The sequence below is a fragment of the Acyrthosiphon pisum genome, chromosome A3 (genome assembly GCF_005508785.2).
Source record: "Acyrthosiphon pisum isolate AL4f chromosome A3, pea_aphid_22Mar2018_4r6ur, whole genome shotgun sequence".
NCBI lineage: Eukaryota > Metazoa > Arthropoda > Insecta > Hemiptera > Aphididae > Acyrthosiphon > Acyrthosiphon pisum.
This window is the reverse complement of record NC_042496.1, coordinates 38640609-38652868: the sequence shown is the minus strand read 5'-3', so window position 1 is coordinate 38652868 and position 12260 is coordinate 38640609. Positions and strand designations below refer to the sequence as shown.

Sequence of the window (12260 nt, the reverse complement as noted above, 5' to 3'; positions counted from 1 at the left end):
TACGTGTTACAACTAACCATTTCAACAATTCCTCCCCCCTTACAAACAAAAAAAAACAGCTAACGGCCAGTTACCGAGCTTAAGCTTAATAATAAAAAAAAATATTTATAGTTTTGGCAATTAATGACAAAACAATCATGCCGGTGTAAGGTTAGGTTAGGTATGGACTTGGGTTTTGAGAAACAACCTATATTTGTTATTTGTAAGCTTACATTAGTTGTCCTCAGCATTTAAAATGTGTTCCTAGTAGATGTTCAAAGTAAATATTATAATATTATCTTAATAAAACACAATAATAAATTATTATGAACTTATATAGATAACTATTTCTATATTATAGGTATTTATTAATTTTATATAAAGAAATATATATATTACATACATTTATTAATATCTAAATAGTCCTGTTACAAATACTCTTTCATCATTACATCACTAATCATCTTAATAAATAATAATTTTCTCTTCACCTGTTCTGTCTTATGCATAATGCTATTGTTGACTACTTTTATTAGTTACCAATAGTTCTATGGGAAACCTTTTAACATTATTTTTCTTCAGATATCTACAGCATTTTAGCAGTATTGTTTGCTTGTATATTATGATATCACATCTTATATTTAAAATAATATGGTACTGTATTTATATTTTGTTATTTCCGAGTTTGGCTTATTACAATTGTAATAAATAAATAATAAAATAAATAATTGAGGGGTTGAGCGCAACAGTGGCCTAACCCTCCAAAATTCATAAACTGATATATTAATATAAACTTGTTTAGAGATAAAAATATTACAGTGCAACACCGGCCTATTGTTTGTAAATTTATTTTACCACTAGATGGCATTATATAAGTTGTTGCATCAACATATTTTATGTATTTTATAATTTTATTAAAAGCTGTATTACTCCCATAACCATTTGTAGGGTTTTTTTTTTATTTTTATTTATTTGTAGGGTTAGGTCACTGCTGCGCTCACCCCTCAACTTAGAAGTTATTAAAACATTATAATTTTTTTAAAAAAATACACGTTTATTTTATAACTTAATATAAATTATAAATTGTTATACTTTATTAAATTAAAAATTGAAGATTAAATATAAAAAAAAAAAAAAATGAATGAACAATATGTTTAGAGTTTTAGACCTTGGAAGACTTTGTGACCTGGGTGGATAATTCAACTAACAATAAATGTGTTCTTTAGTATAATTTTTAGACAATGTAACATATTTAGTAATTTACTTTAATAAATTATAATTGATAAGTAACTCTTTTAAATTTGTATACATCCATATTTTGTTAAAGTTATAGTAAATAAAAAATGTTTCCATTTTACGATTTTGTTTTGAACTGTCACTCTGTTATTTAAATATCCTTGTGTTGAATTCATGTATCGAAGTGGAACTCATAAATTAATAGAGAGCTTAAAAAATAGAAACACAAATGTTAGATAAGGTTTAGCTTAACATTAGGGTATATATTTCTTAAATAAATTTAATGTTTTTGAAATAGTTCATATTTGTTTAATTATTTTTAGATAGTTATCATTTATAAATTGATAAATAACTTTTTTTCTAAGATTTAATTATTGAAAATTAAATTTTATCACGTTCAGTACCAAGATTGATAGTTTTAGTGTTCTTAATCAATGTGCTCTTAAAAGTGATATATTTTTTTTTTATTTTATTTTATGTTAGTTACACAATAATGCTCTAATTAAAAAAACTAACAAATATAAATTCTGTTTGTTAATATATTATTATTTATTACTATGTATTGAGTGTCAATATCATTTCAACAAATAATTACACACTAGAATATGCATATTGAATCTTAATTATAAATATATACCTAGCCCACATCCGTTTTAAAACCAAGTAGTTATTTGTTTCTAACGACTATATTCTTTCCCTTACACAAATATCTAACTTATGTTTGATAATAATTTATAATAATTACTTGAGCTTCCAGAGAGTTTTATACACCTCTTTTAGAACTGATTTCATATCAATACAACTTTCTATATCATGTCTTAGTTCACTGTGACTGACCGCATCACTGCCTAAATAACTCTTGAGCAACATACTGTTTGTAATTCATTTTTAATTAATAATTTATACACAATTATTCACAATTTCGGTAATTTTGATAGGTGTGTAAAATATATTCATGATATCATAGTCGGGAAAAAAGCTCCAATATCAAAATACTGTAAAAAAATCCCCGTATACCAACTAAATACATAACATTATTTTATTACCTTTTATGGAATTTACAATTATTTTTAATTTTTTACCTTTTAACATTTTTAAAATTATGTACAAATGACAATTATTGACAATGTAAAATGTAGATTGTAGCTATACTAAGGGCCACTTGCACCGTCTCTGATTAAAGTTAACTGGAGTTTAATCGGCCAAATTTGCCCGGTTAAATATCTGTTATCAGCTGATTAAGCTTAATCAAAGTTTAACCGTAGACGGTGCAACTGGCCCTTAGTAGTATATTTTATATTAAGTAATACATGTTAAGGAATGTTATTGAACTATTTACTATATATATTTTGATTTATGGTGTAAGTTTTATGATTTTTAACTGTAATATAATTAGTTATTATGATGATATTTAATTATGTAAATCATAATAAAAAATAATAATGTATTTAATGGTACGGGGCTTTTTTTCCGATGAAAGTTGTTAAGGGCTTTTTTTCCGTAGATTCCATGATATTATGTAGTACAATATAGTGGATTCAACTATTTTAGTTTTTAGCAATTATTGACAAAACAATAATCATCTCACTGAGCATATGAAATATTTTATGTCCATACAATCTTATAATGCCAAGTACTTTAAAACCAATCACACATAAAATATTTAAACTCCTCAATTTTCAAAGATCTGCATGGATCATAATCTAAAAATTATAACCTACTTAATTGTCCACATTATCCTGAACACAGACATAAGATTTTCATCGGTCAACTTATTGTCTTTTGGCAATTGACTTAGACACTGGTTATACTTTATTAATAGAGATGGAAAATAATGTCTCAAGGTATTAATTGTTTCACTTGAAATCCATGACCGAAAAAAAAATAAACCATTCAAATTAGTAAATTGTAAATTTAGTAAATTCGTAAAAGCGTAGCGAGTCGGTACACATATAATACTTACAGTTTTTTTTTAATATTTTTAGTGTCCTTTTTTTGTGGCATTATTTATCCTTTGTATATTTTTCTCAGTAGGTCTTACTTTAAGCAATAGCTTAAATATTTAGTCGTTTACCTATTCTGTTTCGTTAGTTAATGTCTTTTTCAAAGCGTTTACCGTTTAGTAGTTAAATTCGACTATAGTCGTGACGAAGGTTCGACCGGGCAACTGGCTTGCTGGCAAATGGCAAAAAAAAAATCAGAACCACAACTAGTCCATGACTTTCACAAATCACGTCTCGCTGTGCCGTGTACTATTTTCTGATTGGCTTACTAAAACACGGTATTAAAAGTTGTATAAAGGTTTTGTGATGGTATACCATAGTCGACCTTTAAAGGTCTACCAAAATGTAGCCATGATGACCGTGAGCAACCTAAAGCCGGACGGCAGGGACGTCGTGCGTCGTTTCGTGTAAGGTCGCGGTAACTATTGTCAGGTACAATTGGTAACCAATTTGGTTTAAAAATTGAGCTTGGTAAATTCTTTGTATACTTGGTCGAAACTTGTCTATTACAACTACTTACAAGATACCAAAAAAGTAATGTCCAACCACAATACGATTTTATCGACACGACACGACACGAGTGTGACACGACACACATCAATATTCAACTTTTGACCATGGTATAGAAGTTATTATAAAAAAAATACAATTTTTAAATATTTGTGCTTTTCTGTTTGAAAAATTGACATAAAAAACAAGTTGTCTTACATTATGTCTATGTTTAAAACCATCTAGAAATTCGCTAGACTAAACCGGTGTGAAAAATAATGCACCGGGATGTTTACATGTTATTTTTCTCTATTTTTGTGTCTGAAGTCATAGACTCATAGTAGAAAACGAATTTATTATTAATTTTAATAATTTTATCAACAGTTTAAACTTTGAAGGTAAGAATATTATCTAGGCCGCGCGAGCTTATATTATCTGCGAAACTATACAGACTTGTTACTATAATAATAATAATTAGTAATATTGTAGTGGACGTCGATAAAGAGCAATATCACTAATAATATCGAAAATCCATCTGTAATTTTTGATCAGTTTATGATATTATATTATATTTATACGTTTCTCATATTTTGACTTTTACGAAAACTGCAATACGTCGTTGGACGAGTAACAAGTCGTATCTCAAGAAAAATCGATTTTGCGATTTATACATAAAAAAAATGCGGGAAAAAATAACACATGATTTGATAATAATATTAATAATTATAATAACAATCTCCCCTGAACATATTACATTTTTGAGATACGACTTGTTACTCGCCTTAGATCATATACTAGTATATACTAGTATATGATCTAAGTTACTCGCCCAACGACGAATAAACGATTTACATAATAATATCAGTCGTTCGTCCTCAAGTGTGATACGGTTATAATAACCTATAATATTATTCGTGGGTACTTGAAACTTCTACTTAATTATTTTGTAGTTAAAAATGTATAAAATGTTCAACTTTTATATCTAAGGATTGAAAATTTTAAACAAGATTCCACGTAAATATTTAATTCTGTTACCAAAAATTCTAAAAAATACATAAGCACAGTTTATTTTTATAGTCATTTTAAGTTCAAATTTGGACAAAAGTACATATTAAAAAACCTGGAATAACTATTTTAGTTAATTTGTTTTGATTGTATAATATTATTTGTGGGTACTTGAAACTTCTAAAGTACCTATACTATTATATTATATCTGATAGTACCATGGTTTTTTGTTGATATATAACGCGTTACCTAAAGGATATTGTGATATGATTGATTTGGAATTTATTATTGATACCTACCTATTATAGGTCAATTTTTTTTAATACTTTAGATAAGTATACCTATATTATGTCTCATACCTAGACGGACAAACCGTCTCCACTCAGAAACGTTTTTCTTATACAGTGATAATATTATATCATTGAATTCAAATTTAATACTATCCATTATACAGTGACCCACTGGCCACTTGTAACCTACTGTACAGCAGAGCGACATCCACTTACTCACATTTTAATAATTTTATAAATATAATAAAATAAAATACAAAAAAATCTTAACATTTTATATTTTTATAAACTAAATTAAATTATAGCACGGGCCAGTGAAAAATGGTACGCCAATTGCCCATTCTTGATATATAGTATTAGGTACATGAAATAAGGTATTATAAGTAGCAACATGATAAGAAAATATTTTTGACTAGGTAATTTTGTAATTTATGGATTTTTTTAGAAAACACAAAGTGGAATTACTTATTAGTTATTTACTACCAATATTCAAACATTGTGTTTAATATATTTTTAATTTTATTTAAGTCTGAAAATAATTAAACTATACACATTAAATGTATAACCATTGAGTATATATTATTTTATAGATAAACAACAATGTACTATAAAAATGTCCTATTCTCCCGAGGAGACGGCTAATAAATAGCGCTTAGAAAAATGTCGCGTAGGCGAAAACAGTATAGTAATTCTACCTATGAATGATTATTGTACTCATTCGCAAGTGTCAAATTAATCATTATAATAATTTATTTTAATTTAGTAAATGTACAATATAGCAGTAAAATAAATTATTATATTATTATTATGTCAAACAATAAAATACAAATAATAATATAATATTATTTAATTTCACAAAATAAAAAATAAAATAATATTGTTAGTGATTGCGGTAGTGCACTCTATTGTCAGCGTCAAGTCAATGAACTAATATTTAGCCTACCATAAAATATCGGACATTGTTGCCCCATACAATATTTACTCAATGGTATAACTCACAAATTAAATAAATAAAAGCAGTTGATGTTTTAAAATAAAAAATAATTATAATAAACAACACTAACACTTTATACAGCAGATTTTTAATAAATACACATTCCTACATGCCCAATTCATTTTCCGCATATTTTTGAATAAACTAATTTCTGTTGTATAACAATTTATATTAAACAGATCACTAAGCATGCATTTTAAGTCCCAAATTTGTTTTCTGATATTTTCCCAGGAGTGTTTGTCCAACCTTAATTGTATTGCAATTCCAATAGTTTTCTTCATCTTTGGCTAAAGTATCCATTATTTCCAAATTAGTTAATTAAGAAGCTGTGTTTATCATTTGCAACAGCTTCCCAATTAGCTACTTTAGTAATAATGGACAATGTGTCAACATAAATTAGAAAACTTCTGTTTGTCATATAACCAACAAAAATAGTTTGATTTGTGTAGAACAGTTCAGGAGGAGAACTTATTTTATCTGTAATCAAGTAATTCATCAATGTAGCACTACTAGTATTAAGATAAACAAGCCATGAGACTTGAATTGGAGCTGGTCTTATAGCAAATATTTAAGTTTGGGCACCCTTATTTGTATAACCATGTAATTATAACTCATGTCAACGAATATATGGATTCCATCATTATTTATAACTTTAGCAGCTTCCATAACTTTGAGTAGTGACAAATCTCTATGATATTCAAATTTACTCAACCTGAAATTAAAAAAAAAAACCTTTTTTAATATATTAATTAATATCGTTATCAATAATAATAGGTGACTGATTAAAAGGACGCCACACTCGCATGTATTGTCTCCGTCTTACACACATATGACATAGACAAAATGCATTTATGAAGTCAGGGAAGAACTCGCTCAATTTTGGTGTTAGAATAAAAAAGCCTATCACAAAATTAAAATATGACAATATTTTGGACGGCAAGACGTTTTTTTAAAAAAATTTAAATTTTGTAAAATTAAAGGTAGACCAGGTAGGTATTTTAAAAATTTTGAAATTGTTGCTATTTCTAAACGATATAATAAACATTATATAAGGTTTAATGGAAAAACGCAACAACTTGCCCTCAGAAATATTGTCATAATTCAATTTTACAGTAGGTATTTTTACTCTAGAACCAAAATTGAGCGATTTGTACACAGACTGTGTAAACATGTTTTGTCTATATTGTATGTGTGTAATTTGGAGACAACATAATATTAGCTTAATGGGCAACGGCAAAGTAAAATACATAATTTAATACTAAATAACGAAGTACTTTATATATATTATGTACTTTGTATATTATGTGAAATACAAAGTATAAGTAGGTATTATAATTCCAATAGGTCAGAAATATTTGAACGCAGTATCTCAAGTATTGTAAGAAATTAAAAATTGGTTGAGGATAAGATAATATGCGTTATGGCAACGGTTTACTGTTTTGTCCATTTTCAATATTGAGAGAGGTGTTGCGAAATTAAAATAACATAAAAATATAATCAGTGTTAGATAAATACAGCACAAAAACAAGGAAAATAATTTTTAGATTATACATTATATTCTTATTTTTTATTATGGGAGAGACGGTTAGGTCAGGGATGGCCTGGCCCACCGGGATACCGGGGAGTTCTCAGTGGCCTGACTTATTGGGACTTGACATTGGCCTGACTGCTGTATTCAATTATTATTTTAAATAATTATTAGTATTAATTATATTTATATAAACACGCGTAATACAATAAGTTTTTACTTTTTACTAATATTACGGTCATATACAATTTAGTTATAACAATCAACATTAGATAATAAAATTACTTATGGTATAATTTATTTATAATCTTAAAATATAAATTGAATATAAAAAAAATGTTGAATTTATATTTTAAGTTAAGGGGCACAACCATAAAATTTGTCCCAAAATTCCTTAGTAAGGATTGCATTGATTGGTATAATTTCACTAGCTTCCGGATTTTTAGTGGCAAATTCTCGCCCTACATACTCATGTGTTTCTAAACAACATAAGCAACCCCCCTACATAATGCTAATGGCCATAGTTGCCAATGCTTCAGTTCAATAAAATATTATTCTTATTAATCAATATTAAATGTATAATATTATATTGTTAGTTATAATTATTATATTGGTTTTAATTTGTAAAATATTTTATTGTAGGAATAAGACACTTTTCTAAGTGTAATGTATTAGTTAGTATACAAATAAATAACAAAGTTGAACTGTTGACATTTTGTTACAAAACTGTATGATTATAAATGTGTTTTGCTTAGAATTTAGATACTTATGTGTTTGTGTGTGTGTTGGGGGGGAGGTATGATGCCCTAATCTCACTAAACAGTGAGATAGGTATACTTGATTTTAGCCCCTTAAAATATAGACTAGTTACGATTATGGTTACCTTTATGGATAGATAATTATAATAATGAATTTTAAATATAAAATCGTACAGCAAAACTATAAATTAGGAGAAAACGATAAATTTAGAGGAGTAATCTATAAAATATTGAATGTTATTAGTTTTTACCTCTATAGCTTAATATAAAGTAGCGTTAAAGAATATCCACACAATTTCACTGAGCTGGCTTTTCCAAAGATTGCTTATGTCAAATTCTTTACTGTTGTTAATCATAATAAACCAAATTCTTCCGAAATTTTTCAAATCTATAAAAAATAAAAACAATGAGTTAAAATAAATTGGTAATAAGAAGTTGAGTAAGCAGACATATAACATTTGTGTTACAAAATTAAATTTTAAAGCAATAATATGCATTCAAATGATAGTGAATACATTGGACATTTCAAGCACACTTAAATGCTTCATAATACCAGTAATGGTGGGCAAGTTAATGAAAACAATTAACTGTGGCAAGTTAAGTTAATTCTATTAAATGGCCTTCAGTTAAGTTAAAAGTTAACAAAGAAAAAAATGTAACTAGTTAAGTTTAAAGTTAAGATAGAAAATAAAATTAACTTATCTCAGTTACAAAAACATTTTTTTGAAGGTACAATATTTTTAAGGCATAAACTGCCATAGTATTTAGTTATACACAAACATTTACCAAGAAATTTAACGCTGTGTAAAAAAATAAATTATTATAATATATTATTCGAAAATAAATTACCAAAATCATAAGAGTCAACGAATCAGTATTGTCTAGTTGACTACGCATGACTCGAAAAGAAAATTAACTTAACTGCAGAACAATGATAATCAACTATAAAAAGTTAAGTTACAACAGTAAAAATGTTTACTGAATAAGTTAATAAGTTGAAAACAAAAAAAATTAACTAGTTAAGCTAAAAAGTTAAAAAAAAATTAACGTTTTAACTCAACTTTAACTTTTTAACAAATTAATGTCCACCTTTGAGTACCAGACATTGGTGTTCCCTGAAATTTTCAATGAGAGGAGATGCTTTAAGTAGAGGACAGATTTGAACGCACTAAAAGGACCATAGTGTCTGAAACAAACTGGATTAACTCTATAACTCAGTTACCTATATTACTCAGTACCCTAGTCCCTAAACATATTTTAGAATTCTGTCTGTGAGAAATAGATGATCCAAAGACACATATAACAGGGCTTTAGTAGTTAATTTTTAATTATAACTTACATAGACTAAGAAACTATACTTTGTTCGAACTTAGAACTGTAAAAATAAATTATAGACAATATATATATATATGCCTAGGTACATTTTATATTTCTGTCTATGCTGTATATTATATACGCATTAAAGAATTAAGGTATGTGTTCCTAACAGTGTTAGACAATCTAGATGTAGATTGCAGACCATATAATGGGTGTCCAATGGTTGATTAGTAATAACTCCATGCCTTAAAAATCTTTAATATATGCATGCATAAATGCACTAAAAACTCACCAAATATGTACTAAAATATGCACAATTATTGCTTTAATATGTTATAAAAATTTTAATTAAACAATCAAAAGGTTAATATGCATAAAATATTAATAACTGTAAATTATTTACTTCATAGAGTCATCTTCTGATAGGATATCTGTAATAACTGATATTGGTGTTTCACAGTTTGAATGTTTTGCACAAAAAATATCCTGTAAGTATTAGAATTATTAATTTATATAATATTTACAAGTAATAAAAGTAAATTGTTTTACATATTAATCAAAATTCCGATTCATTAAATAAAATTTATCATAACACGAGTTTACGATAATGGTTGGCATATTTTGACAACTATCATATTTAACTAAACCATTGATTTTATTATATACTAATATAATATAATATATAAAATCAACGATAAACCCACAAATACATTATATTGTCGTCTCAAAAAGTTAAAAATACATAACATGGCAATTTTATGTACAGTAACTCATATTTAGCTAGATCAATTAATTTTCCGGTTCGCACTAATAATACTAGACAATAAATAATTAGGGTATTGTGTTCTCCAAGTTGTAAACATATTGCAATGCCATGAAAATTGTAGTCCCCCATTCACCTATTTTAATATACAATTTATGAGATTTCCTAATAATGGATATTCTGAGAGCTTCTGAAATCTGAATAATTGTTACATTTAAAAATAGAAGTTTTGAAAGACAACTATGTATATAAGGTGGATAATATATTTATCATTGAAATTCCTAATAACGAGGATTTATTAATTAAGTAATCAGAGCCATAAAAATATCAAATTGTAAAATAGGATTTTACACATACATTTTATGACGTCATCTTATCATGTCCTACAAACACCACTTATATATTATTGAATTGTTAACATATTACTTACGGATGGTAACTAATTCATAGTTTAAAATATTATTCACGTACGGTTTTTCGAATACAGACAACTCATAACGATCCACATCGACTTGACCAAAGTGTTGATAATGAACTGCAAAAACAAAATGTATATTGTATTAAATACATATGAAAAAAAATTGACAATAAAAGCCGAAGCACAGCCTACCTATATACCTCGCTATATACTTGGTCACATTGAGAAACTCTAGCACACACTAATATTATTACTCACTACTATAAGGATGGAGGTACAGACTGAGCCATGCAGAGCCGCAGATGCCGTTAAAACTCAAGCAAACCGCACAGAATGTTATAAAATAAACAGACTATGGTTCCATACTCCAGGACTTGGGTCCACTATAAAGTATGTATGTCCACTGAAGCGAACTGCCTACCTGCAAGGATAAAACAAACATTGTATGACTAAATTACACATTGGTAAAGATAATATTATTATAAGTTATAATGGCGGTATACAACGATAGTGTGACCTGTGAAGTGCGCTGTACAAGTAGCGAATTGTCTGGCATAGCAAAAAAAAATATCAGCAACCTTTCGATACGAACGGCGTTCGCCGACCAATCCACACCCCGTTGACGGCCACGATTTAAGAAACTACAAACCTTGAGCGATGGCGCGGACTAAGATAAACACGACCGGAAACGATATGACGGACGGTTGACGGGGAGCTGGACCGCAACTATTGCCTATACACTATTAAAAATAAGACCGTGACCAGGCGGCCGAGTTGTGCGCATGGGCGTGGCTTTGTCCCGTGGCAGCGGCCGACACGTCGCCGTAGTGGGGACGGCATCTGGCCATAATATTATGTCTGACCACGATTTAAGATAATAATATCTTAAATCGTGTGTCAGGCCACCGCACGACGAAAACGGGTCGCCGACTGGTGACGGTCGAGGGGCAGTAAAAAGGGCTATACAAATAGGGTATAGCTATAATATTCATAAAATAGAAACAAGTGTGCCGGAATGGGGAAGAGAGAAATACTGTTTTTTTATCATTGTCTCCCGTTCTGGCAGAGGTCTTATCATAAATTATAATATACGACAATTACGCACACATCCACCTTGACATATTCGTGTTAAGACCTCTATAACCACAAAATATTTTCATGTTCGTAGTTCGTTCCTGTGTGATAATCACAGACGACCTATCCCAGAGATTTTAAATAATTTTTAATAATTATTTAAAATCTCTGGCCTATCCATTCTTTATTAAGAGGACGCTATACACCCGCGTGTGTTGTCTCAGTCTTACAAATGTAGTACATAGCAAAAACTATTGTGCGCGGTAAAGAACCGAGAAAGCTACAATCATAACTAAGAAACGATATTTTTACCACATAAAAAGAAGAACTCTGGCTGTGCAACGTCGTTTTTATTTTTTTGATATAATTTATATGAAAAAAGTTCTTACTGTTTTGAAAATCATTA

General features: G+C 28.3%; 1 protein-coding gene and 1 long non-coding RNA gene across 4 annotated transcripts; both read right to left on the bottom strand.

The window, feature by feature from the left end:
* Positions 1 to 1091: 1091 nt before the first annotated feature.
* Positions 1092 to 3619, bottom strand: LOC107883778. Its single transcript, XM_016804456.2, has 4 exons — positions 3179 to 3619; positions 2937 to 3074; positions 1961 to 2086; positions 1092 to 1424 (listed from the first exon to the last, which is right to left on the bottom strand). Exons 1-4 carry the CDS (start codon positions 3217 to 3219, stop codon positions 1388 to 1390), a joined length of 342 nt encoding a protein of 113 aa, XP_016659945.1. The 5' UTR covers positions 3220 to 3619; the 3' UTR covers positions 1092 to 1387.
* A 1895-nt stretch (positions 3620 to 5514) lies between these two features.
* On the bottom strand, positions 5515 to 11547 carry LOC100571677. 3 transcript variants are annotated; one of them, XR_003839800.1, is made up of 7 exons: positions 11298 to 11547; positions 11039 to 11201; positions 10793 to 10897; positions 10003 to 10085; positions 8534 to 8670; positions 6579 to 6708; positions 5515 to 6473 (listed from the first exon to the last, which is right to left on the bottom strand). It is a non-coding gene; the product is annotated as an uncharacterized LOC100571677 (long non-coding RNA). The 3 variants fall into 3 exon arrangements; XR_119283.4 differs by having other exon boundaries at positions 6034 to 6708; positions 11298 to 11546; XR_001679515.2 differs by having other exon boundaries at positions 6034 to 6708; positions 11430 to 11540.
* Positions 11548 to 12260: the final 713 nt, after the last annotated feature.